The sequence below is a fragment of the Sapajus apella genome, unplaced genomic scaffold, assembly GCF_009761245.1.
Source record: "Sapajus apella isolate SASKATOON/1434 unplaced genomic scaffold, GSC_monkey_1.0 scaffold5, whole genome shotgun sequence".
In the NCBI taxonomy this organism is placed as follows: Eukaryota; Metazoa; Chordata; class Mammalia; order Primates; family Cebidae; genus Sapajus; species Sapajus apella.
The window spans coordinates 15401882-15429060 of record NW_022436945.1 but is presented as its reverse complement, the minus strand read 5'-3'; the positions used below and the strand labels follow the sequence as shown (position 1 = coordinate 15429060).

Genomic DNA, 27179 nt, shown 5'->3' with positions numbered 1-27179 from the left:
CCTCCCTCCCTCCCTCCCTCCCTCCTTCCTCCCTCCCTCCCTCCCTCTCTTCTTTCATCTTTCTCTCTTTCTTTTTCAGAGTCTCATTCTAACACCCAGGCTGGAGTGCAGTGGCGCGATCTTGGTTCAGTGCAACCTTCCCCTCCTGAGTTCAAGCGATCCTCCTGCCTCAGCCTTCTGAGGAGCTGGGACTACAGGCACGTGCCACCACGCCAGGCTAATTTTTGTAAGATGGGGTTTCATTGGCCAGGCTGGTCTTGAACTCGTGAGGTTAGGTGATCTGTCTGCCTTGGCCTCCCAAAATGTTGGGACTACAGGCATGGGCCAGCTTGCGCAGCTGCCCTGGTATTTCTGTCACCAGTCTTGTGCCTTCCCATCTTCTCTGCCAGGCCAAGTGCACCATGGCACACTGGAATCACCTGGGGGCTTGCAGAGCATCTCTGCACAGAATCCACCACGGAGGATCTCATGAAAGTGACATGGGGTATGGCCTAGGCACATAGATGTGGTATGTGGATATGTGTATACATGTATGTGTATATTTTAAAATAAGCCTACTGGTCAGCAGGCTTTAACTGCAGTATCAGAGACGACCTTCTGAGCTGCTCATTCTAGAGATGTTGATTTTGGAAAATGGCAACAACGCCCCGGTGAGATGACTCCCGCCTGCAATCCCAGCACTTTGGGAGGCTGAGGCAGATGGATTGCCTGAGGCCAGGAGTTCGAGACCAGCCTGGTCAACATGGTGAAACCCCATCTCTACTAAAAATACAAAAATTACTTGGGCGTGGTGGTGCATGCCTGTAGTACCAGCTGAGGCAGGAGAATCGCTTGAACCCAGAAGGCGAAGGTTGCGGTGAGCTGAGATCCCGCCACTGCACTCCAGCCTGGGCGACAGAGGGAGACTTCGTCTCAAAAAAAAAAAAAAATGGCAACAACAACAAAATACAATCCTCAGCGGATTGGACCCCTGCAGCCAGGGTTGAGAAGTACTCATGCAGAAGAATAAGCCTAGCTCATCGGATGCCATGTGAGACGCTCCTTGATCTGGCTTCTTGCCACCACCCTAGCCAAACTCACAACACCGAACTTTTGGCCAGGCCTGTTCTCGCCTTCTGACCTTGCTTTCTCCATGCCCCTCCCCGTTTCCCCTGACTCCTCCCACTTTGACTCTTGCTCAGATGTCGCCTCCTCTGGAAGCCTTCCTGGGTCTCTCCTTGCTGCGCTACTGTCACACCTAGGCACATCTCTCCCACTGCTCCTGTGCTGGATGTGGTGCGCACTGTGCCTGACATGTAGTTGGCGCTCAGTGTTTACTGCTAGAAAGATGGCTAGAAGTTCAGGCAGAAATCACCCAGTGACGAACAGAAAGTCACCACAGTGTCTTGATGCTGGTGCTTTTCAAAGGGACCGTATTGCATTGTTGAGAGCAGGTACCCCAAGCCTTCGCCATGAGCCCCTGCATGTGGCACCCCCGTTGTATGCGACAACCACATTTGGGGAATCTTCGAGGTTTCCTTGCCTGTCTCTCCACCCTTACAACTGATATTTCCCCCTTCTGACTGAAAAATCCCTAAAGTGTTACATTTCTGCAAAGAAAACACACACACTCCTATTGGGAGCCGAGTTCTGCCAGGCCCTGAAGGAAGTTCTGGTATGGGCGGTGGAAGCAGGCTGCGCAGCTGTGTGCTCCTGGGGGGCTGCTCCTGAGTTCCCGGGAGTGCTGGCGGACCTCTTCTATCCCACAACTTCAGGGAGGGCAGAAGCTTCTGGAAAACGCTGGGCTGTGGAGAGGCTTCACTCCCCAGCCGCAAAAACTAGAGGGTTTTTTCTGTCTTCCTTTCTTCCTTCCTTTCTGCCTCTTCCTCTCTCCACCTCACCTACCCCCCTCTCTCCACCCCTCCTTCTCTTTCTCTCTGTATCTGCCACCTTTTTTCTTTCTTCTTTCTCCTCCCTCCCCTCTTCCTCTCTCCGCCCCCCGTCTGCCCTGCCCCCGCTCTTTTCCTCTCTCCTTCCCCCTCTCCCTCTGGCTTTCCTCCTTCCTCCCCGCTTCTGTCTCCCTCTCTCCTCTCTCTCTCATCGCCTCTCTTCCTTTCCCTGTCTCCTCACATCACCCTTCTGGATCTTACCCTTCTTCGTCGTCGTCTTTTTTTTGTCTTTGTACTCTGCTGGACTTGAAAAGAAACATTGTCCAACAAACACAGCCCTTACTGTATTTTTTTTTTTTTTTTTTGAGACAGAGTCCCTCTGGAATGCAGTGGTGCGATCTTGGCTCACTGCAACCTGCCCCTCCAGGGTTCATGGCTCAGCCTCCTGAGTAGCTGGGACTACAGGTGAACACCACCACGCCTGGCTGATTTTTGGCATTTTTTGTAGTGACCGGGTTTCACGATGTTGGCAAGGATGGTCTTGAACTCTTGACCTCAAGCGATCCACCCCCCTCGGCCTCCCAAAGGGCTGGGATTATGGGTGTGAGCATAACCAGCCACACTTGCTGTATCGATTAAGGTTTTCTTTATTCTATTTTAAAAATTTTACACACACACACACACACACACACACGTACACATATAAATATACACATAATTTTTTTTCTTTAATTTGAGACAAGGTTTTGCCATGTTGCCCAGGCTGGTCTCAAACTTCTAGGCTCAAACGATATGGCTCCCTCAGCCTCCCCAAGTGCTGGGATTGCAGGTGTGAGCCACTGTGCCTTATCCTTTTTCGAAGTCGATGACATGCAGTCAGGAGACGATGTGAACACTGCCATCTGTGGCCTGCAGGTTGACTGACAAGAATGAAAGGGGTGTCAGCATCCCTGAGGACAGTGCGAAGACTTCTCTGGGGCTTGGTCCTGGGTGGTCTGAGGATTGCTTGACTCCAGACACTGGGCCTCCTGTAACTTGGTCAGCTGTATTAAGATGCAAACTTCCAAGCTGCTCATTCTAGAGATGTTGATTTCATAAAACGGCAACAACAACAACAACAACACTGAAAATCCAGACGCCACAGAGGATCCCAGAACGGGTCAGGTGGGGACGCTCGGTCCCTGCTATCATCCACCACTCTGTCCCCACCCCACACACCCGCCCGGTGTTTATTCTCCATTCCACAGCTCCTCCCCGGCTTTTCCTGGCCACAAAACTGTTTGAGTGAATGCACAACCCAATGCTTTCCTTTTAAAGATCATTCCTGCCCTAAAAGTCTTTGTATTAGTAGGCGGCCTGCTTTCACAGAAAGTCTCAGGAATGTGGCCATGAGGTGATGGGGCCATGATGTGATGCTGGTTGCTATTGTAGTGACCCCAGAACTATGGAGAAGGAAACCCCCGGCCTGGGTGTGGCAGGCCGTGTGTTGTGGCTTCAGGGCCAGATTTGCCTGGGTTCAAGTCCTGGGTCTGCTGCTCCCTGGGTGTGAACTCTTGGATCATTCTGCTCGCCTCTGTGTCGGTTTCTCACCCGTAAGATGGGCTCCATGAGGATCTGCACCTGCCGTGGTTGTTACAGTGCTGTGAGTCAATCCAGTACAGCCAGGCAAATAGGATGAGCTCCCTAATTGTTTCTGGCCCCAACACGCCCTCCCCCAATTCTAGTCCTTCTGTTTTCTAAAGCATACAATTCTCTTATTCTCTTAGATCTTCATCCCCACAACCTAAGGCTTCGAGTTGTACTAAACTGCAAATACAAACAGAGTTAATGTTCTAAACAGCAGTTAGCGTTTTAGACTTTAGTATGAGTTAAGACCCTAAAAAATGATGAGTTGTGCCATGACCCAGGCACTCTGCTAAGCTCTTTCACAAACAATCTTCTTTAAAAAAAAAAATACTTTATTGGCCGGGCATGATGGCTTACGCCTGTATTCCCAGCACTTTGGGAGGCCAAGGTGTGTGGATCACGAGGTCGGGAGATGGAGATCATCCTGGCCAACATGGTGAAACCTCATCTCTCCTAAAAATACAAAAATTAGCCGGGTGTGGTGGTGTGCGTCTGTAGTCCCAGCTACTCGGGAGGCTGAGGCAGGAGAATTGTTGTTTGAACCCAGGAGGCAGAGGTTACAATGAGCCAAGATTGCGCCACTGCACTTCAGCCTGGTGACAAAGCAAGACTCCGCCTCAAAAAAAAAAAAAAAAAATTTCTTTTAAGTTCCGGGGTACATGTCCAGGATGTGCAGGTTGTTACATAGGGAAATGTGTGCCATGGTGGTTTGCTGCACCTGTCAACCCATCATCTAGGTATTAAGCCCAGCATGCATTCGCTAATTTTCCTGATGCTCTCCCTCCCCCAACCCTGCAAGAGGCCCCAGTGTGTGTTGTTCCTCTCCCTATATCCATGTGTTCTCATTGTTCAGCTTCCACTTGTAAGTGAGAACACGCAGTGTTTGGTTTTCTGTTCCTGCATTAGTTAGCTGAGGATTATAGCTTCCAGCTCCATCCATGTCCCTTCAAATGATCTCTTTCCTTTTTGTGGCTGCATAGTATTTCATAGTGTATATGTACCACATTTTCTTTATCCAGTCTATCATTGATGGACATTTGGCTTGATTCCATGTCTTTGCTATTGTGAATAGTGCTGCAGTGAACATACGCACACATGTATCTTTGTAACAGAATGATTTCTATCCCTTTGGATGTATACCCAGTAATGGGGTTGCTGGGTCAAATGATATTTCTGGTTCTAGGTCTTTGAGGATTCATCACACTGTCTTGCACAATGGTTGAACTAATTTCCATTCCCACCAATGGTGTAAAAGCATTCCTGCCTCTCCACAGCCTTACCAGCGTCTATGGTTTCTTGACTTTCTAATAATCGCCATTCTGGCGATTCTAACTCACCACTATCTACCTGGCATGAGTTGGTATCTCATTGTGGTTTCGATTTGCATTTCCCTAGTGACCAGTGATGTTGAACTTTTTTTCCTATGTTTGTTGGCTGCATAAATGTCTTTTTTGAGAAGTGTCTGTTCATATCCTTTCCCTACTTTTAAATGAAGTTGCTTGTTTGTTTGTTTTTCCTGTAAATGTGTTTAAGTTCCTTGTAGACTCTGGATATTAAACCTTTGTCAGATGGGTAAGTTGCAAAAATGTTTTTCCATTCTGTTTGGTTCTTCACTCTGATGATAGTTTCTTTTGCTGTGCAGAAGCTCTTTAGTTTACTTCATTCCATTTGTTAATGTTTGCTTTTGTTGCAATTGCTTTTGACATTCTCGTCATGAAATCTTTGCCTATGCCTGTGTCCTGAATGGTATTGCCTAGATTTTCTTCTAGGGTTTTTGTAGTTTTGGGTTTTACATTTAATTATTTAATCCATCTTGCATTAATTTTTGTGTAACATATAAGGAAGGGGTCCAATTTCGATTTTCTGCATATGACTAGCCAGTTCTTCCAGCACCATTTATTAAATAGGGAATCCTTTCTCCATTGCTTCTTTTTGTCAGACAAACAACCTCATTTAATCCTCACGCGACCTTATGAGGTCAGTATTACTCCATTTTACAGATGATCCAGCTGAGACTCAGAGAAGCTAAAGAAATTGCTCAAAGTCACATAGAAAATGAGCAGTGGTGCCTGGATTTGAACCTAGGTTATTCTAGCTCTTTGCACAGTGAAAAAGAATGGCTCATAGGTTGAGTGACTTTGATGTAGCAGATGCCATGCTAAACTCCATTTTATGAATGCAGAAACTGAGTCTAAGATAAAGTAACTGGCCAAGGCCTAAGGTGAGTTAGAATTCAGATCCCCTCCATCTGATATGACAGATTCTGCTCTTAATGGTTCCACCCTGCTGCAAAGCTCAGTGACTACAGCAGGGTGTTGGGGCAGAGCTTGGTTTGGACACAGAAACAGAAGGCAAACGTTTGAGCCCAGGAGTTCAAGACCAGCCTGGGCAACATGGTGAAACCCCATCTCTACAAAAAATACAAAAAAATAGCTGGGCTTGGTGGCACATGCTGGTCTCAGCTACTCGGGAGGCTGAAGTGGGAGGATCACTTGAGTTCAGGGAGGTCAAAGCGCAGCGAGTTGTGATCCTGCCACTGCAATCCAGCCTGGGCAACAGATTGAGATCCTGTCTCAAAAAAAAAAGGACAAACGTGTTTCTTCACATTACCGTTTCCTTCCCCCCGAGATATATGAGTACTTTTCACTATGGTAAGGCCAGGTAAAGGGTGTGGGCCCCACCACCAGCCTGCTTGGATTTGACTCCTCAATTTGAAGAACTAACTCTCTGATGTGGCTTGTTACTTTGCCTCTCTGGGCCTCAGTTTCCACGTATGTGAAATGAGGATATTAATGGTGAGTGTCTTATCAGGTTGCAAAGATTTGATGAGTCAAGCTGGGCAAAACAATTAGAACAGTGCTTGGCACATCCTACATGATGGTTCTTCTGATGTATTATCACTGCCAGAAAGACCTAAGAATATCAATCACTGCAAGGTAAAACTGTGTCTTCATGAGTTATGTCTTTAATTCAAGGAGGAAACAAAACAAGGAGAAAAAGAAAAACAACCAAAATTTTTTTATAAAAACCACTAAGAGCACAACCTTTCGTATGAGACTCAGGGGATCTGAATTCTAACTTGCCACTAACTACGTGTGGGCCTTGAGCCAGCTACTTTATCCGAGACTCAGTTTCTGCATCCCTAAGTGGAGTTTAGCATGGCTTCTGCTACAGCAGAGGCACTCAGCCTTTTAGCCATTCTTATTTACGGCGCAATACGCTAGAAAGACCTAGGTTCAAACCGAGACTCCTGCTCATTCGCTAACAGATGAGCAACAAGCCTCCAGCTGAGCACCCGTTATCAGGGCCGCTCGGGACAGTGTCCCTGGAGTTTCAGCGGAAGCACCCACTCATGGGGTGCCCTCCATACACACTGGCCATAAGCTTGGCCAAGTATGGACCAGCTAGAGTGGCCTCTGCCCAGACTAGATTTCAGGACCTGCTCACTAGCGGGCGACATCCTGTGGGGGCGCCAGTGAGCTGTGTCTTTGGTGTCAAGCCAACCTGGCTTCCAAGGCCAGCTCTATAGTGTCACCTTGAGTTCATGGGTTTCACCCTCCGAGCCTGTTTCTTGGCCTGTAAACCGGGCGCAGTGATACCTGGATCGCAGCTTTGTTATGAGAATTAAGTGAAAAAAAACAAACATGTCTTAAGCACACAGTCGATAGAAAGTAGTGGCTGTCATTAAGTGTTACTATTAACTTGGTGGCCTCCTCAGGTTAGCTATCCAGCAGGAATGGCTACCGGCTAGATTTTGAGCCTGGCACAGTCCCCTAGTCTCAGCCTCTGAGTCCCCCTGGAAGGGACTCTTGGCTTCACGGAGCAGTCGAGGAGAAAGCTGAGAGACATTCTGAGGAACAGGGCTGCAGACTTGTGTGACTCTCAGTACTTTCTTGCCTTGCTGTTTGTTTTTGAGACAGTCTCGCTCTGTCCCCTAGGCTGGAGTGCAAGGGTGTGATCTTGGCTCACTGCAAACTCTGCCTCTGAGTTCAAGCAATTATCATGCCTCAGCCTCCTGAGTAACTGGGATTGAAGGTGTGCACCACTACACCCGTTAATTTTTGTATTTTTAATAGAGATGGGGTTTTGCCACGTTGACCAGGCTGGTCTCGAACTCCTGACCTCAAGTGATCCTCCCGCCTCAGCCTCCCAAAGTGCTCAATACTTTTCTTAATTAACTGACAAAGAAAATCAGGCCTGTCTCCTTCTTCTCTGAGGCTTCTTTTCCAAACTAGTGCAGATCAAATTATTTTACCATCTGCCTGTGGCATGCTTTGGGCATGGGGAGCCCTCTCTAGTATCCCATCATGACACCGTTAGAGCGACTTCATTATGTATAAAGAGAGACCGTGGAGCGACAGGTCCGGATCCTTAATAAACAGTGAAAGTTTATACATCAAAATGAATTTTATTTTCTTCAAAGGAGTCAGATACCTGGGAGGCTGTGTGCAAATTCTAAACGTTTTGTGAACTTTCCCTTTGGGTTCTTGTTTAAAGCCTCTAGCACATTCTTTCTCGCATCCTCAGAGTTAACATGCCCTCTTCCTTTCAGGGTAAATTTAATTTTTGGAAATAGCCAAAAGATATTTGAAGCAGAACCTGCAAAATAAAAGAGGTTAGTCATGCAGGATAGTAATACGTTAGAATCAGAAATAAGGTTATATTTAGAAAATATTGATTTGCCTTTTTGATGCTGCATGTGTATAATCTGGCTCTGAAATCAGGGGCGCAAAGTGGACTTCCAAACAAGCTTGAGCAATAGAAGTAGATGTGGAAGTAATTCTGGCTTCCCGAGGCAAATTTTTTGATAGGAACAAACAACTGTTTAGATATAAAAGATGCGATACATTCCTTTAAAAAGATTCTGACCTTATGTCATTGTAGGCACACCTCATATTTCAATTATTCATACAGTTTTTGCTTGAGCAATTGCTGACTTAAGAGTAATGTCATGTCTTTTGCATGCTCATATCATGTGGATTTTTCCTCCCTCCCTCCCTTCCTCTCTCCCTCCTTCTCTTCCTTCCTTCTTTCCTCCTTCCTTCTCTTCCTTATTCCCTCCCTCCCTTCCTTCCTCCCTCCCACCTTCTCTTCCTTCCTTCTTTCCTTCCTCCTTCTCTTCCTTCTTTCTTCCCTCCCTTCCTCCCTCTCTCCCTTCCTCCCTCCCTTCCTTCCTCCCTCCCACCCTCTCTCCCTCTCTCCCTCCCTCTCTCCCTCTCTCCCTCTCTTCCTCCCTCTCTCCCTCTCTCCCTCTCTCCCTCCCTCTCTCCCTCTCTCCCTCTCTCCCTTCCTTCCTTCTTTCCTCCTTTCCTTCATTCCTTTCATCCTTATCAGGCATATGTTGAAACAATTAGACTAAAAGATGATGAAATACTCAAGGTACAAACCAAAGAAGATGGAGATGTCTTTATGTGGTTGAAACATGAAGCTTCCCGGGGCAATGCAGCGGCTCAGGTAAACATGCAGGCTACCGACTTGGAGATTCTGTCAGCCATGATAGACTGGGTTATGCCGTGGTAACAAAACATCTCAACCCTCAGTGGCTTAAAACAGTGCCAGTTTATTTCTCACTCACACTGCATGTCCAGTGGGGGTTGTCAGGGGCAGGCCATAGTTGTCACAATCCCTTAAGAGCCCAAGCTGACAGAGGCTTCTAGAACCCACTGCACTCAGGCCTAGGCTATAGCACCTTACCAGCTGGCTAACACTTGTGCCCAGAAGTGGCATATTTCATTGGCCAAAGCAAATCACGTGGCCTCCCTTGACTTCAAGTGGGCCAGAGTATGGTTCTGCCACTGGCCCAGAAGGAGAGAGAGCCACAATACTGACGTGCAGCTCTAAAGACTACCATCAAAAAAGGAAAAAGAAAGGAGTCACAGGCATTGACAAAGCAGACAGTTCAGGGGCTTCTTTTTTTTTTTTTGGAGACAGAGTCTTGCTCTGTCACCAGGTCGCAGTGCAGTGGCACGATCTCGGCTCACTGAAACCTCTGCCTCCCTGGTTCAAGCAATTCTCCTGCCTCAGCCTCCCGAGTAGCTGTGACTATAGGCGCCCACCACCATGCTCGGCTAATTTTTGTACTTTTAGTAGAGACGGTGTTTCACCATGTTGGCCAGGATAGTTTCGATCTCTTGACCTCGTGATCCATCCACCTCGGCCTCCCAAAATGCTGGGATTACAGGCATGAATGCTGGGATTACAGGCATGAGCCACCGTGCCTGGCTTTTTTTTTTTTTTTTTTTTTTTTTTTAGAGTAAAAATCTCACTCTGTTGGCCAGCCTGGAGTGTGGTGGTGTGATCATAGCTCACTACAGCCTCAAAGTTCTGGGCTCAAGTGATCCTCTTGCCTCAGCCTCCCTAGTAACTGGGACCTAGGCATGTGCCACCATGCCATGGCCTGCTAATTTTTAAATTTTCTGTGGAGGTGAGGTCTTCTTGCTATGTTGCCCAGACTGGTCTTGAACTCCTGGCCTGTAGTAATCCTCCTGCTTAGGCCTCTCAAAGTGCCGGAATTAAGGCATGAGCCACCACACCTGGCCCAAGAGGCTCTTTTGTAACAGGTCTCCCACCTCTCTACGGGGCTCTTCCACCTCTCTACAGGGGTCTTCCCCACATTTCAGAAGACACTTTGCTGGAAATTATAAGTATTTGGTGGGGAAGGGAAGAGAACGAGAAGAGAGAAGCAGCAGAAAGAAGGAAAGATAATAAGGGACGCATGTGGAACCAGAATGTTAACACACGTCGCTCTGGCCCTGTCCCTGGGCATCTGTCCCTAGCCTACAGTCTTTCTAGTACTTGGAATTCCAATGTATAGCTCTGGGAATGACACTGCCAGAGCCATTTCCCGGGTGCTCCAGAGCTTGCATAAACTTTTCTAACCATGAGCACTTCCTCCTTCCTTTGTTCACTAAGTCTTTGTTGAGCAGCTTCTATGACCTCCTGAGCTCTGCAGCGTCAGGGGCCAAAAGACAATGGCAAAGATAAGTAATATCTCGAGGTTCCTTCCCTCCGAGAGCTTCCAGCCTCCAGTCTGATGGTGGAGCCAGCCAAATAGACGATGAGATGAGATGAGATATCGATTCTATAGAAGGATGCAGATACATCCTTCATAATCTGTAATGATAGAGATGTACAGAGACCCCCATGCCAATCATTGGGGCAAAAGAAAGAACAATACCTCTCAAAGGAGTGGCATTTGAGGAGTTCTGATTATTAACAAAGTTCCATTTAGCTCTGGTCCTGGGTACAGTTGGTACACACACACACACACACACACACACACACACGAACCATTTCTGGCTTGTGTTAAGGGCTTGTATTTACATAAGTCCATGTTCAGGGCTCTGTCCTCCAGTTAGAAGATAAACTGTGTCTAGCTAATCCTTGGTTCTCAGTATAAAGCATTGTCAACTAGGCTTGCCCTCCCACCTTTCAAAGTCTTGTGTTAAGCATTGCACAGGAAAAGTCATTGTTCTAAATTGCTATTGTCTTCAAGCAACGATTGGCCCAGATGCTGTTCTGGGGGCAGCAAGGTGTGGCCAAGAATCCCGAAGCAGCCATCGAGTGGTACGCCAAGGGCGCCCTGGAGACAGAGGATCCTGCGTTAATCTATGACTATGCCATTGTGCTGTTCAAGGTAAGAATCACTTCATTCATGCTGAAATTGCGCAATTCTCATCAGCCTCCGTAGCAGTTTCCTGTGGGCATGCAGGCAAACAGGGAGTCGATAATTGAAGAAACTTAGGATATGCTTCTGTCACTCTTGATGGAAAGGGATATTGGCTAAAAAGGCAGAGTCAGAAGCAGTTCCCTGTTCTCATTTTTAATCATTAGTCTTATGTTTGGCACCTGGATTCTCTGTGCTTCCACAAGAGCCACAGCATTCTGGAGGAAACACCCATATTTTATGGATTGGCACCCAGCCGCCAGCCCCCACAGACACTGCAAGTTTGCCACCAGGCAGAGTTCTCTTTTAATTACAGCTTAAACACAGTGTGTAATTGGGCTGGATCCCAACAGTCCTGCTGATGAAAATAAGGATATTGGTTTTAAGCCAACAGGAGAGGGGTGGGAAGAGCCTAGGAGACAGTCATTGAAGTCCCAACTCTGCAGCCATCAGGTATGTCCTTGGAGTCACCCGATCTCATGGGACGGTGGCAATGACCACAGATTGAACGAGATAATAGGACCAATGGACTTGGGGGACCGTAAAATGCGCTGTGTTCCTTATACAGAACAGCATGGCCTGGTGCGGTGGCTCACACCTGTAATCCCAGTACTTTGGGAGGCCAAGGCAGGCGGATTACCTGAGGTCAGGAGTTAAAGACAAGCCGGACCAATACGGTGAAACCCCATCTCTATTAAAGTTACAAAAATTAGTCAGGCATGGTGGCTGTGCCTGTAATCCCAGCTACTCAGGAGGCTGAGGCAGGAGAATCGCTTGAACCTGGGAGGCCGAGGTTGCAGTGACCCAAGATTGTGCCACTGCACTCCAGCCTGGGTGAGACTCCATCTCAAAAAAAAAAAAAAATTAGTAATAGTTTACACTGATTAACTGAGCGCTTGTTACCTGCTTTGCACGTACGAAAGCATTGAATCCTCACAACCAACTTACGAGATTGGTACCTTGGTATATTATTATCGCTGTTCGTTCATATGGAAACAAAGGCACAGAAAGGTTTTGTAACTTGCCCGAGGTCACCCAGCTGGTACATTTCTGACCTGGGACTGGGATCCAGACAGTTTGGCTTCACAGTCATCATCCCCAAACAAAGAGACATCAGTTCATCCATCTTAGAAAAGTAAAAAGCTTTGGCTTTGATAAGGAAATTATTGGACTTACATCCACACCCAAAGAAAGCAGTTGCCCCCAAAAAGCAAGCATCCTCAAACAAGCCCAGACCCATCTCCAGAACACAGATGTGGCCACTCCGTAATTAACAACCATGACTGTGGCCACATTGCTAACCCTCCCTACCTATCAAAACCTGTAAACTTATTGGCTGTTGTGGTTTCCAAATGGAGGTCCCATACCTTCTCTTTCCAGTTGTCAAATCAACATAGAAATGGTTTGAATATGAGCCATATGCCAATGCATTCATGTATTCATTCAATAAACATCGTTCCACTCAGGGCTGACCCAATGCCAGGCTCTGGGCTAGATGGAGGGGCATATGGATGCAGGAGTCACATCCCTGACCTCAGGGAGCTCACACACAGGGGAGAAGGCAGAGGACTGGCTTCAGTAAGCACAGAGGAGCAGCACCTGTCCATCAGAGTGGAGGCAGGTTGCTATCCAAAGATAAAGGCACAAAACAGACAGTAGCTCTGTCCACCAAGATCACACTATCTACAGTGAGAGGCAAATCCAGAAATAAATGACTCTGGGAGTGACATAATGCCTTCTCTGGGTTTGCTTTCTCACACTTTAAAGCTTTTTTGCAGAGAGGGGTGTTCTGCATTCTTGCTAAGTTTTCTCTGGGTGGGAGGAAGGAAGCCCTTTATTAGCAGCTCAGGGAATATTTCCACCTCTGGCTAGAAGGTCTTTTCAAGTGTATTCTGCATGAAAGAACCCCCTGCTGAAAATGGGCTTTCCATATACAAAGAACAGTAAATTCATTTCACTGTGTGCAGACATCCAGCTTGTATGCAAAGATGATACCAGGATGGTGGCTGTGATTCCTTCCAGGTAGTCAAGTCCATTGTGCATCCACGTGAAGATAAAGCTTTGACTCTGACAGCAGCTACTGTCCTGCATCTATTCACTCAGTGGATAGTTACTGCGTACTTACAATGTACCAGGACTTTACATTTCTCTCATTGAACAATTTCCAGTGCTACTCAGATTCCTGTAGAGTACATCGTCTTTGTGCAAGAAAAGTCATCCTGCTTTTAGCCGGGTGTGTTGGCTCACACCTGTAATCCCAGCACTTTGAGAGGCAGAGGCGGGTGGATCACCTTAGGTCAGGAGTTTGAGACCAGCCTGGCCAACATAGTGAAACCCCACCTCTACTAAAAATAAAAAAAAATAAAAAAAAAAAAAGCTGGGTGTGGTAGTGGGCGCCTGTAATCCAGGATACTCGGGAGGCTGAGACAGGAGAATCGCTTGAGCCCGTGAGGCGGAGGTTGCCGTGAACAGAGATCACACCACTGCACTCCAGCCTGGGTGACAAAGTGAGACTCCGTCTCAAAAAAAAAAAAAAAAGTCATCCCACTTTTGATTCAATAGTGTAAACATCCCTACTCTAGAAATCAGACTATGTGGGTTGTCATCGCAGCTCTAACTGTGAGGCTTTGGCTAAGTCAACCGCTCTGGGCCCCCGTTTTATTTCTTCAAAACTAAAAAAGAGTCGAAGAAGGTAAACTTTTATTATGCTTTAATCAGGCACTAACCTTCTCTGACTCTGGTCCTTCTGATGCTTTTCCAGAAGTCCAAAAAGCTTGTATCCTTCCGCATCCCATTACTCCAAGTGTCCTTTGATGTCCTTTTCCCTCTCCCCTTCCTCCCACATTAAATGAAGCAGTGACGCCACTCTGAAAAACATTTTCATCTTCCACTTTGCTTCAGTTCGTCGGTTTCACTAAATAAGCAAGTTAAAGTCGAGTAGAAACTTGGCATATGTAATTTAACCTTTAGTTGGATTCACAGTTTTGTTTGGGGTCCTGAAAGAGAGAGAGTCAAGCATATCCTGCATGGTTCCTGGATCCTACAGGGAGGTTATGAGCTGAAACAGGCAGGAGAAGATAGAGCGTGGCGGTTTCGAGTTTGGCTTCTGGAATCCACCTGGCTGGATTCAAATTCTGCCTCCATTTCCCATTGTGTGACGAGGGGCATATTTCTCAGATCAGAATAACAGCAGCACCTCAGGCAGAGTTGATGAAGCACTGAGACAGTGCTTGGCCAACGTTAATTAACGCAGGAATGTTAACTAGCGCTGTTTCCACTCACTACAGTGCTGAGCATTTAGATAGAGTTTATAGGTGTGTTTGCTGCAAAACCCTCTCACGTTCTGATCACATACGATCCTGTCAACTGTTGTCTGAGTTTAGGAGGACTCCACGTGGCACGTGGGGATTGAGGGTATCCGTAATTCTAAGTGAGTTTGGAAGCAGCAGTGGTTTACAGCCACCTCCGCCCCCTTGCCTGGCATCTTTACTTTCAGATCTATGGCAAGAGAGACTCGGGGACCTCTTTCCACTCTACCCTTGGGCCCACCGTCTCCCCAGTGGTCCTCCATACAGCTCAGTGTGTTCTACAGAGTTTCTCGCTTGTGACAAGAACTCCAAAGCCCACGTCTCTCTATAGTGGACAAACCACCTCATCTGGAAAATCTTGATTTTGCTAGAAGAACCTTGTTAGTTTCTGTTAGTTGCATCTGAAGCCTCTGATTCTGCTGTGTCCTATCTCCTATGCAGCTGGTTCTTGAGCTGATTCTGAAGCCACAGTGTTCTACCCTGGAGACCCCAGCCAGGATGATGAAGGCTGCAAGAGACAGACTTATAATTCTTGACTGTCCAACATAGATAAGGTGCTTTATCTGGCTGGCAAATTAGGTGATCCCCAGAGGAAAGCATCCAGGATAACCAAACTCATTTAACCTGATTCATGGCTTCCCCCAAGTACCTGTGGATTGACAGGGTTGCAACTGACACAGTGATTACTAAGCTGCGAAGTTGAGGTTTGTTGTCTCTGCCCCACAAATATGAACAAAATGATGATGATGAAACAGCTCTGCCTATAGAAATCCATAAGATTGGGTTTAAACAAAGAAAGTGAGAGTTTTATTTTTAACTATTTTATCTCCAACACGAATGTGTCTATGTGTATGCAGTCTGATTTTATTTTCTTTATAATCATAGCTGTTTATCAATGTTTAGGGTCAAGGAGTAAAAAAGAACAGACGGCTTGCCTTAGAGCTGATGAAGAAAGCAGCTTCCAAGGTAACACATGCATGCTGTCAGAGGGAAACAGTGCCACCACACACACCCACACACTCTCACACATCTAAAAGAGGAAATGGCCAGCCTCCTCCTGCAAAGCCCTAAGGTGGAAATGGGGTGGGGAGCGGTGGGGAGCAGTGGGTCGCTGGCCTGGTACCCGCCCTGCGATGATTAGTCACTTTTGAGTTACAGTACACACAGAAACTTGCCACAATGGGGGCAGCAAAATTCAAAAGCTGAATTCACCTTCCAGTCAATAGCATTCGGGCTGATTTTGTTTGAAGGCTAAAATTATAATCAGGAGCTGCCCTGATAACAAGCAGCGGGATCCCTGGAAATTGAATGGATATAAATGCCATTGAATTCAGGAAACCAGAAGCCTAACTCCTTTGAAGGTTAACTCTGTGGTGTCTGTTTCCCATTTGTTTCCTGTGCATTGATAACGGGGCTGTTTATCAAGCTTATTGCCTGGTTTGGGAATTATTTTGCTTTTGTCATTATTAGCACTTAAGTGGTATCTTCAAGTCAGCTAGTTTCTATACAGATCTACAGAATGGAGGTTATAATGTTGCTTTTGAGGGGCCCCACCCACACATGCACACACATCATGCACACATATACACACACACGCCCAATGCATGCACAGCCACATGTGTACACTCGTATGTGCACGCATACAGACAGGCCAATAAATAGATCTGCAGAAACTACTATAAATCTACACCTTGATAAGGCACCTTATATCCCTTTTGGCACCTTGATGTGCCTCCCAAGGCTGCCAATATTTGCCTTAATGATGAAGACTCCTAAAATGACCATGCTGATTTTTCTTCCTCATTCTTGGCTCTTGAGGAGTTCAAAGTTGCATACAGGTGGGACACAGTGGCTCACATCTGTAATCCCAGCACTTTGCGAGGCCGAGGCACACAGATCACGAGTTCAGGAGTTAGAGACCAGCCTGGCCAACACGGTGAAGCCCTCTCTCTACTAAAAATACAAAAAAAGTAGCCAGGCATCGTGGCACTCACCTGTAATCCCAGCTACTCAGGAAGCTGAGGCAGGAGAATCTCTTGAACCCGGCAGACGGAGGTTGCAGTGAGCTGAGAGCTGAGATCGCGCTCCTGCACTCCAGCCTGGGTAACAGAGAAAGTTCGTCTCAAAAAAATAAAATATATTTAAAAAAAAAAGTTGCATACAGCAGGAAGTTGGAGCATGGAAAGAGAGAGCTAAAAGATTGTTCCTGCATCTGTGTATTGTCAAGAGAACAGATGACCCAGGAAGAGGGAACCCCCTGATACGCACCACAACCCCTGACCCCAATACAAACTCTAGGGCAGAAGTAGAAAAGTAACTTCATGGTAGTCATGGAAGTCATTGGTTCCAGAGCACCCTAAAATGGGGCTTGGGGCCGTGAGGGGGTTTCCTGGTAGGTGTAAAATTTGTGTCTCTATAGCCTTCCTAGTGGTGTATTGATGTCTAATGGGCTTTATGCTGAATGAATTTTAACAGAGCTTAGGTAAGTGATAAGGAAATACAATGGGTTGTTTGTTTTGTTTTGTTTTGTTTTTGAGACGGAGTCTTGCTCTGTTGCCCAGGCTGGAGTGCAGTGGTGCAATCTTGGTTCACTGCAACCTCTGCCTCCCAGGTTCAAGTGATTCTCTTGCCTCAGCCTCCTTTGTGGCTGGGATTACAGGCACCTGCCACTGCACCTGGCTAATTTTTGCATTTTTAGTAGAGACAGGGTTTCACCATGTTGGCCAAGCTGGTCTCGAACTCCTGACCTTGTGATCCACCCTACTCGGCCTCCCAAAGTGCTGTGATTATAGATGTGAGCCACCACTCCCTGCCAGAAATACAGTTTTATTCACTTGGAATAGTCATGGACTTAAAAGTGTTATATGGTTCTCATTCTTCACTGCTGTCCCCTTCTGCTTCTGTCTCCCCAGACCCTGAACCCCCTGTCAGAACTGGGGGTACCATGCAAAGACAGAGCACCTGTGCTGTGCAAGTAGGCTGTTGCTGCTGCTTCCCACCGAGTGCATGTTGGTGTTCAGGGCACAGGAGTCAGCAGATGGGCAGGCGGGTCACCTAGAAAGCATCCCAGTCAGTGCAGGTTTCAGGCCTCAGTTGAGCGCTCAGGAATTTCAAGGGCACTATTGATGCGGCAGGGCAATCAGAGGCCTTTTGTAGACAAGTGTGTTGTGTAAGAGCCCACAGGAGCGGAACAATGATTTGGGGGCCAACATTGCTGCAGAGCTGGAAGGCAGAATCCCAGCAGCAGTCAGATGAAACCCACCTGGGAAGACTCTGAGGCAGGCTTGTGTTTTCTAGCACTTAGCTTACCTTTAATGCCATCTGCTCCAAAATAGAGAATGGGAAGGTTTTGTTCAGACTTAGAATGCTTCCACAATAATTGCCTCCAGAGCTCTTTCGATTTCATTTTTCTAAAGTTAATTTCTTTCTCGTTCCAAAATTCAGGGATTGCATCAGGCAGTCAATGGCCTGGGATGGTATTACCACAAATTCAAGAAAAATTACGCCAAAGCAGCAAAGTACTGGTTAAAAGCGGAAGAAATGGGGAACCCGGATGCATCATACAATCTTGGAGTCCTGCATTTGGATGGCATCTTCCCCGGAGTTCCTGGAAGGAATCAAGTGAGTAAGACTTAAGACCCACTCTGCAACTGGTCGGTCACTTGATCTTGAAGCATTTGCTGAAGGTCTACTGTGTGCCTGGCCTGGTAGGGGGTAAAGACAGAACGCTGGACACAGTCCCTGTCCTTGAGGAGCTCAGGGGGTCTCCTAGGAAGACAAGATAGTGAAAAGGAAAAGATGGCATCTAGCCAAGTGCCAAGTGTGTGGCAAATGGTGTGACCCAGGGTCTGGAGCCGGGAAACAGTGAAGGCCAGGAAGGCTTCATGGAGGAGGGAGGCTTGAGCTAGAGGGAGGAACGGGAGTTGACACAGGGCAGGAATGAGCATGAGATGGAGCAGAGACTGATCTTGCTAGAAGCAAAGAGAGCTAAGTACAGATAGGATTGCCTGGTGTGAGACCAGCCCTAATAATAATGAAAACACAATGGCAATCTTTAGTGTTGACTAGGCATTTCCTCTGTGTTAAGCACCATGCAAAACACTCTACCATGTGCCCGCTTATGTAATCCTAATTCTCCTTTAAAATTGTGATTAATACTCTGGTTATGTCCATTTTTCAGATAAATGACTGAGGTTCTGGGAAGTTAAGTAACGTAGGGTCACACTCTTAGTGGCGAGAGGACTGGGGCCCTAGTGCACAGTAGAAGCCCACTTTATTAATAATAATGTTGATGTTGGTAAGAATAACCTGAGCTCCATTACTTTTTTTTTTTTTTTGAGACAGAGTCTTGCACTGTCACCCAGGCTGGAGTACAGTGGCACAATTTCAGCTCACTACAGCCTCCATCTCCTGGGTTAAAACGATTCTCATGCCTCGGCCTCTGGAGTAGCTGGGATTACAGGCGTGTGCCACCATGCCTGGTTAATTTTTTAATTTTTAGTAGAGATGAGGTTTTGCCCTGTTGTCCAGGCTGGTCTTGAACTCCTGGCCTCAAGTGACCACCCACCTTGGCCACTCAAAGTGCCAGGATTACAGACGTGAGCCACTGTGCCCGTCCCTGAGCTCCGCTACATTTAACAAAATGTGGAGAATACCCACCCAGTGCCAGGCACCCTTCTGAACACCAAGGACATAGTAGCAGGCAAAACAGTGCCTGCTCTTATGAAGTTTTCATTCCACTAGACGGAAAAGACAATGAACAAATAAATATGTAATAGAAGGGGAGGTGAAGGTCAGTGCTTTGCAGAGGAATAAAACAAGTTCAGGACGGCTGAGAGAGGTGGTTCACACCTGTAATCCCATCACTTTGGGAGGCCGAGGCGGGCAGATCACTTGAGCTCAGGAGTTCAAGACCAGCCTGACCAACATGGTAAAACTCCATCTCTAAAAATACAAGGCCTCATCACTAAAAACATAAAAATTAGCCAGGTGTGGCAGTGCATGCTTGTAATCCATCTCTAAAAATACAAGACCTCATCACTAAAAATATAAAAATTAGCCAGGTGTGGCAGTGCATGCAATCCCAGCCACTTGGGAGGCAGGAGAATCACTGGAACCTGGGAGGTGGAGGTTGCAGTGAGCCAAGATTGTACCACTGCCTTCCAGCCTGGGCAACAGAGCAAGACTCCATCTCAAATAATAATAATAAATAAAAATTAAAAACAAAATAAGCAACAAAAAATATATATAAGTAGAATAAAGGGGTGGAGGTTGGGAAATGCTGCTTTATAAGGGAGACCAGGGAAGGCCTCTCTCATCAGGTGATATTGTATAGACTCCTAAAGGATCTTATGGATATCTGGGAGAAGAACATTCCAGAAGAAAGGAACAGGCAGTGCAAAGGCTCTGAGAAGGAAGCAGGCTCGGTGTGCTAGAGGAGCAGCAGGGAGGCCAGGGGGTGGAGTGGAAAGAAGGAGGGATGGAGGTGGGTGGATAGGGCCAGGAAGGAAGCTGACCAGGTCAATGTGAGGCTCAGTTTCTGCTCTGAGCGAGATGGGAAACCACTGAGCAGTGTTGAACAGGGCAATGATGGGCTGTATTTTAAAAGGTTCCTCCTGGACCCTACCTACAAGAGACATGGACAGGAGCAGGGGTTTCATGTGTTGGATCCACATGGGAAGGAGCAGTGGGTGAGACCAGGGCATTGTTAGTGGAGGGGCAGGGATTGGGCTCTACAGGTATTTGGAAGTGAGACAGCAGGATTTGCTGATGGACTGAATCTGGGGTATGAAGGGTGGAGAAGAGTCAGGGCTGACTCCAAGGTGTTGGGCATTTGTTGGGTTGGAAGAACAGAAGTGGCGTTTATTGGGAGGGACAAGATTGTGGCAGCAGCAGGTTTGAGGGTAGGAGGGAAAGAATCGGAAGATTATTCTTTTTGACACACTATGCTAAACCTTGAGAATGTGTTATCTCATTTAATCCTTGCAACAACCCTTCACTCTAGGTGCTATCTGAAGGCACATTTTTCAGTGGAAGGAAATTAGGTTTGGAGAGATTAACCAACACACCCAAGTCCACACAGCTAGTAAAAAGTTGAACTGGGATTTGAACCAAGCCTGCCTAACTTCAACACCCATGCTTTCAAAAACAATAGCTAACCGCCTCAGAAAAATAATAGTAATCAGTGGAAGTATCTCCATCCACACGTTTGTCTTAGTTTTTCCTTCTACCTGTCTCCATGACATAAGAGGTTGTATATTTTTGTGCATAGCAAATGTGTGCTAACCCTCCCAAGACATCTGTGAGTGAAGATTTCTTTTGTCACATCCTAATTCTCACCTTCCTAGTTGAAATGCAGTTTTTGCACTTGAATTTGAAGAAAGGTATTAAGCAAGGTTAGGAAAGCAAATGCCTGGATTTTCACCTGGTGTGACTTCTGGTACTCTTCTATCTTGCCTGCAGCGGGTTATGTGAGGATCAAATGAGATGGCAATAGTATTCGTAATTACATGTTGTCTTATTTATTGGGTAAACTTAATCAACAGCATAGCCGAGGCAGGGTCATACATCCCAGAGGCTGGCTTCTGTGATTGGATGTCTTCCTGGAATTGTTGCTTGCCCTGGTTTTAAAGCTATCAGAAGTTATAAGCCTGTGATCATATCAGGCTTAAAGCATCTCGCCACCTTGTCTCCGGTGAAACCAGCCCAGCTAGGATGACTCGACGTTTGTTCATCTCTCATTACAGACTTTAGCTGGTGAATATTTCCATAAGGCTGCGCAAGGCGGACACATGGAAGGGACCTTGTGGTGTTCTCTCTACTATATCACAGGCAACCTGGAGACATTCCCTAGAGATCCTGAGAAAGCCGTTGTGTAAGAATCTGCCAAACGTTGCATTTGAAGGGAAAGCCATATCCTATATTCACGGTGCCTCAGCATTTTTTAAATTGAGTTTTTTATTTTTACCAGTTAGACATGCATGTAGTTTTATAAAGCCACATCATTTGGCAGGACAAAATTAAAAATTGTAATCAAAAATTTAAAAATAATTTGACAAAGACAAAACGAGAAACCCTTGGCTACCCCACTTCATCCCCCTCCCAGACTCTACTTTCTGCTCCCTAAAATGAACCACTTTCAATCTTTTAATATTCCTTTTACATTTGTCCCTATTTCTAAATAACATGCTTATACCGCTATTTCTTGGTATTTTCATCCTAGGCATTGTCTAATGGTGTCCCACTGTGAACCATAAAGATGTGGTTTTCTTTCACCCTGCCACCTCCCACTATGCGGCTCATTTACACTTCCTGCCATCTTTCATCTTCCCAATAAGTATATAATTTTGGTTCAATGAGTATCAGGGTTTACATTTTTATGACCATGTAAATGCTATTTCTAGCTGAGCCACGTAGTATACTATTAGTACTTTTCCTTTCTTGCACAACCTTTTCTTTTCTATGCGTTGCTACTTATCTTTTATTGTTTATTTGCATAGCTCTCTGCATACTTATCATTTTCTATGTACTTGATGTCCAAATTCTCTTCCAGGTACCTGAATTTCCTCTCAGTATATCCAGACCTATCTACATATTATATTAATTTAATTTGCTTGGTGACATCTGTCCTGGAGTCTTTGTTCAGGACAATGCTGTCATGCTGAGATTAACTGTCATCATTATGGGTATTTACTTTCCCTCCATCTCTGTCTTTTCTGCTTCTCTTCTTTGCCGGATCCCTTTCTTTCTCCTTCTTGGTCTGCACCAGCATTTTGGTAGAGCACATCCTATAGCAGGTTTCTGAAGCACGGTCAATGGGAGGCGCATTTTTGAGGTCTTGCATATCTGAAAATGTTTTACAGGAGTTGTCAAACCATGATCCATAGATGAAAGGTAGCCTGGTTCCTGTTTTGTATGGCTCCAAGAGCTGAGAATGCTTTTTACATTCCTGAGGAGTTACAAAACAAATAAAAAAGAGTATGTAACAGAGATCATATGTGGCCCACAAAGCTTAAGACATTTACTATCTTGCCCTTAACAGAAAAAGAGTTTGTTGATCTCTGTTTTAGGTCACCCTCACACTGATACCCTGGCTCTCCAAAAGACTGTTCTTCGTAACACATCTGGGATCAAATCCAACCTGATCTGACCTTGGTGATAAGCTTGACTTAGACTGACTTGAAGTTTTTTGTTATTTAGTGTTTTTGACATGAATATTCATGTTTCATGGATTTTCTGTTAATCCTCTTGTTATTGATTTCTAGCTTAATTTCACTGTGATCAGAGAATATATTCTGAATGATTCCAATCCTTTAAATTTGTCGAACTGTGCTTTATGACTGGTATATGGTCAATTTTGGTATATGTTTTGTGGCTTCTTGAAAAGAGTATACTTTCTGAACTTGTTGGGTACAATGTCTACATATATCAGTTACATCAAGTCTGTTAATTATATAATTCAGAGCCTCCTCACCCTTTCTAATGCTTCTTTTTCTGCTTGTTACATCAGTTACTGAAATAAGTCTGTTAAAATCTCCAACTATGTTTGTAGATTTATCTACCTCTCCTTTTAGTTCTGTCAATTTTGCATTATATATCTTGAATCTATGTTATTGGATCACATAGATTTAGAATTGTTTAGTCTTTGTAGTTGATCCCTTTTTCATTTTACAACGTCTTCTTTATCTCTGTTGATGGTTCTTGCCTTAAAGTCTATTTTTTCAGATTATCATATCGTTATACCTAGTTTTAATGTTAAAGCTTATATGATTTATCTTTTTCCATTTTTTTACTTTCAATTTTTCTTCATCCTTTTATTTCAATGTATGGCTCTTGTGAGCAGCATATAATTGGGTGTTTGTATCTTTTAATTTAAAATTAAAAAAAAATTTTTTTTTGCATTTGTTAATTTTCATTTTTAATTGGTATATTTAGTCCATTTACATTTAATGTAATTATGGATATGTTTGGTTTTAAATAGACCATTTTCCTGTCTATTTTTTATTTGTCACATCTGTGGGAGGGTTTTTGTGCCTTTTAAAAATCTCTTTTCTTACTCTTCCTTTGTATTAATCGAGTATTTTTAAAAATTATTACATTTCTCCTTCTATTAGTTTATTAGTTATGTATTCCTACACTATTATTTTAGAAGTTATAAGTCCAAAATTATAATAGATTAGGTCATTATTAGTAAACTCCTAATAAATTAGGGGACAAAGCAAAATAGGGAAAACCAATAAGAAGTCAGTAAACGTGACTTAGTAGAGCACTAGAACTCTTGGTAGAGATTATATTTTTTTGTATTGGTGGATATATTTCATTTTATATCTTACATGCCTTCGTTTCCATAAATACAACTCCTAAGCATCATAAGGGCACTAAATGAAAAGCTCTCAGAATGCATTTTCTTTGCCTCCTTAGCATTCACTTCTGGTTTGTTGCTCTATAGAAATTCTAACTAGCAAAATATTCCCCAAGTGGGATTTATTGAGATCATATGAAGAAAAATGTTTTATTAAATTTGCCACGGTTTGCATATTTTCTCTTCCCTTTTTTTTTTTTTCAGATGGGCAAAACATGTAGCTGAGAAAAATGGCTATTTGGGTCATGTCATTCGCAAAGGCCTCAATGCCTACCTGGAAGGCTCATGGTAAGCTTGGGACCCACGTTAGAGCAAACGTTTTTCTCTGTCAGTCAGTATAGTCTTATGAAATGGAATCTTAAAATGCAACTGAGAAAGCAATTTGCAAGGAAATCACAGCCTCCCAGTAATGATATTCAGAGTATCATGGACTGATTGGCTGTTGATTGGAAAACATAGCATTTCCGTGTTTAATTATACTCAAAAATTTGTTCTCTAGGGGAATTGTTCACACTCATCAAGTTGAGAGAGATACACAAATACATTGATTTCTCTTTCCTTTTAGCTTGCCCCTCTTGGTTTTAGAGTCTAGAGACATCAGAGGGGATCTTAGGTGAGACTCTCTGCCTTTTATTTCCAGGTCCAGAAAGTCCAGAATTTCTGCCTTGTTGCTAGCAAGAAGACAGATCAATGTTTAAGGCTCAGGCTACCTCTTGCATAGATATTTTACTGCATCTGCCATGACTAGGAGCCTGGGATTGCTGGAAGTCACTCACCAGTATCCAGTTGCACAACCAAACACATGCCTTCCTTCCCAACCTTCTGGTAGAGTTAGCGAATCTCATCTTGTTCTATATGGGATGAGACGTGGCACATGAGGACCCACAAATGCTCCCTGTTTGCTGTTACTCACAGATTTTACAAATCAGAGACCCTTCTCTTAACTTGACTAGTCTTCTTTCTTTTATTTTTTCTGTCAGTTCTAGCATTCCATCTTTGTTTTAACTTGAGTCACATTTTCTTGGCTGGTCTATTGCCTAAATGATCTGGGTATTTCACGAATAACTAAAGAAAGCCCTCGGTCCACTGCCTCAAACACATTAGATAAGACCTAACACTGATCATACTCTGATTTGAACCATAATTAAAAATTCAAGTATAAGTTCAAAAGAATGACATTTTCCTTTTTAGTCCGCGGCTGAACACACAACCAACAGATAGCATCTCAATGAGTGAGAATCTTAAATTAGAGAATGTAGGAGAAATGAGGCCAACAAAGAAAGCACCAAATGCAAATTTTTGTTATCATCGTCCTGTGAAAGTTTATTACCTTTCACAGGAAATGTCACAAATGTCACAAAGCACTTTGGCACATTTTAAAAGCTGCTGTGAAGGGCTAGATGGATTAAGATTTCTGTGGCTTGCTCTCTTGGAATACTCAGCTTCAACGTGGTTTTCTGTTTGGTTGCTTTGTTGGTCGGGTGGTGGGGGGGAAGGAGAAAGGAGACCTGAAGTGTGTCCTGCACCCTTTGTGAGTTTGGATTCCGTTCAGCAGATGTTACTGAATACCCTTAAATGCAATATACCTGGCCACAAGCTTAAAGAGATGCCTCAAGCAGGGCTTAGGGAAATTTGCTGCCTCATCTTTTCCGCAGGCAGGTTCTCATGTGGCCCCTATTCTGTCCGATCTTTGAGACCTTCGGCTGGCTTTTCCCTCTGTCCAGGAATCTTACCTAACTCCTTACTTCCTTTTGTTCTTCCATGGATCATGATTGCTTTTCACGTGTTGATTGCCCGATGACTTGTGTCCCAGTTCCCTGTACACAGGGGTACCCCAATAAGTGTTTAGAAACTACTGATGGAGTGAACTAAGGCAAATAGAGGGAGTGATTATATGAGCAGTATGTAAAGCTCATTGGGGATACTAAGGAGGAGAAGATGCCTGGTTTGGGAAGCTTGGGACAGCCTTCATGATAGAAGTAATGGATGATGTGGTTTTGAAGGATGCATGGAATTTCCACTTAGCCGTTCAGGGAACAGCATTTATGGTGTAGGGAATTGCAGGAACAAAAGCAAAGAGATAGGAAAAATCTAAGTGAGTCTACAGAATATTATGCCATGTGGGTAAAACTTGAGCGAGATATATAATGAAACCAAAGAAGTGCTAGCTACTTTATCCAATTTTGAATGGCAGATTGTGCATTTGTGAAGCAGTGGGGAACGATCAATAGTTTTTTTATTTAATTTACGAAGCAGTAGGGAGCCATTGATCATTTTGGAGAGCATAGTGACATGACAGAGGCTGTTTCTAAGATGCTTAATCAAACAGCTGTTTATGGTGAACAGAAGGGAAAGCCTGAAAGGGGAGTTAGTTCAAATCCAGGCAAAAGGAGCTGAGCATTTGAACAGAAGATGTGGCATGAGTCAGTAGAGTGGCTTTTCTGTTCTTTTGTTATGTAGTTATTAATACATATGAGGTATATATGATCTATACATAAGTTCCAAAGCATGACAATAAAATGAACAGCTGTAAGGCTACATTCTACTTTTAAAAAATTACATGGCCAGTACTGGTGAAGCCCCAGCTGTCCCTCCCAGATTAAATGCCATCCTACCCCTACTTCCCAGAAGTAACCATCCGCCTAGCTTCTTGTTGATCTGCCCCTTGCTCTCTTTGTACTTTTGCTACATGTGGATATATTCCTAAGCGATGGATTTCGTTTGTCTTATTTCTGACTTTTATATGATTAAAATTGTTTTATATAATACATAATTCTTCAACTGCTTTTTTTTACTTAACATTACGTTCCTAAGGTTCACACATTTTGGCTGGGCACAGTGGCACATGCCTGTAATCCCAGCACTTTGGGAGGCTGAGGCGGTCAGATCACCTGAAGTCAGGAGTTTGAGACCAGCCTGACCAACATGGTGAAACCCTGTCTCTACTAAAATACAAAAATTAGTCGGGCATCATGGTGCACACCTGTAATTTCAGCTACTTGGGAGGCTGAGGCAGGAGAATCACTTGAACCCAGGAGGTAGAGGTTGCAGTGAGCCGAGATCGACCCACTGCACTCCAGCCTTGGCAAAAGAGCAAGACTCCCTCTCAAAAAATAAAAAAATAAAAATAAGATTCGCACATTTTGATGCATGTACCTGTAGGTCATTCATATTCACTGCTGTAATAGACCACAATTTATTTCCCAATTCTCTTGTTAATTAGTTTTGTGTTCTCTTTCATTTTTTTCTTCTTTTTCCTCCTTTCTTTCTTCTTTTCTTTCCTTTCCTTTTTCCTTTCCTTTCCTTTCCATTTTTAAAGAGCAATTCGGCCATGAGTATTTTTTGTGTAT

The 27179-nt window shown here is 44.7% G+C and overlaps 1 protein-coding gene across 6 annotated transcripts in view; it reads left to right on the top strand.

The window, feature by feature from the left end:
- SEL1L3 (SEL1L family member 3) overlaps window positions 1–27179 on the top strand; it is a 119838-nt gene that overhangs the window by 67264 nt on the left and 25395 nt on the right. For all 6 annotated transcript variants that reach the window (XM_032273591.1, XM_032273586.1, XM_032273605.1 and 3 more), the window contains exons 12-17: window positions 8829–8948; window positions 10990–11130; window positions 15372–15434; window positions 17913–18089; window positions 21215–21342; window positions 24034–24117. In XM_032273591.1, the coding sequence (XP_032129482.1) occupies window positions 8829–8948; window positions 10990–11130; window positions 15372–15434; window positions 17913–18089; window positions 21215–21342; window positions 24034–24117 (713 nt within the window). The remainder of the gene's footprint in view (window positions 1–8828; window positions 8949–10989; window positions 11131–15371; window positions 15435–17912; window positions 18090–21214; window positions 21343–24033; window positions 24118–27179) is intronic.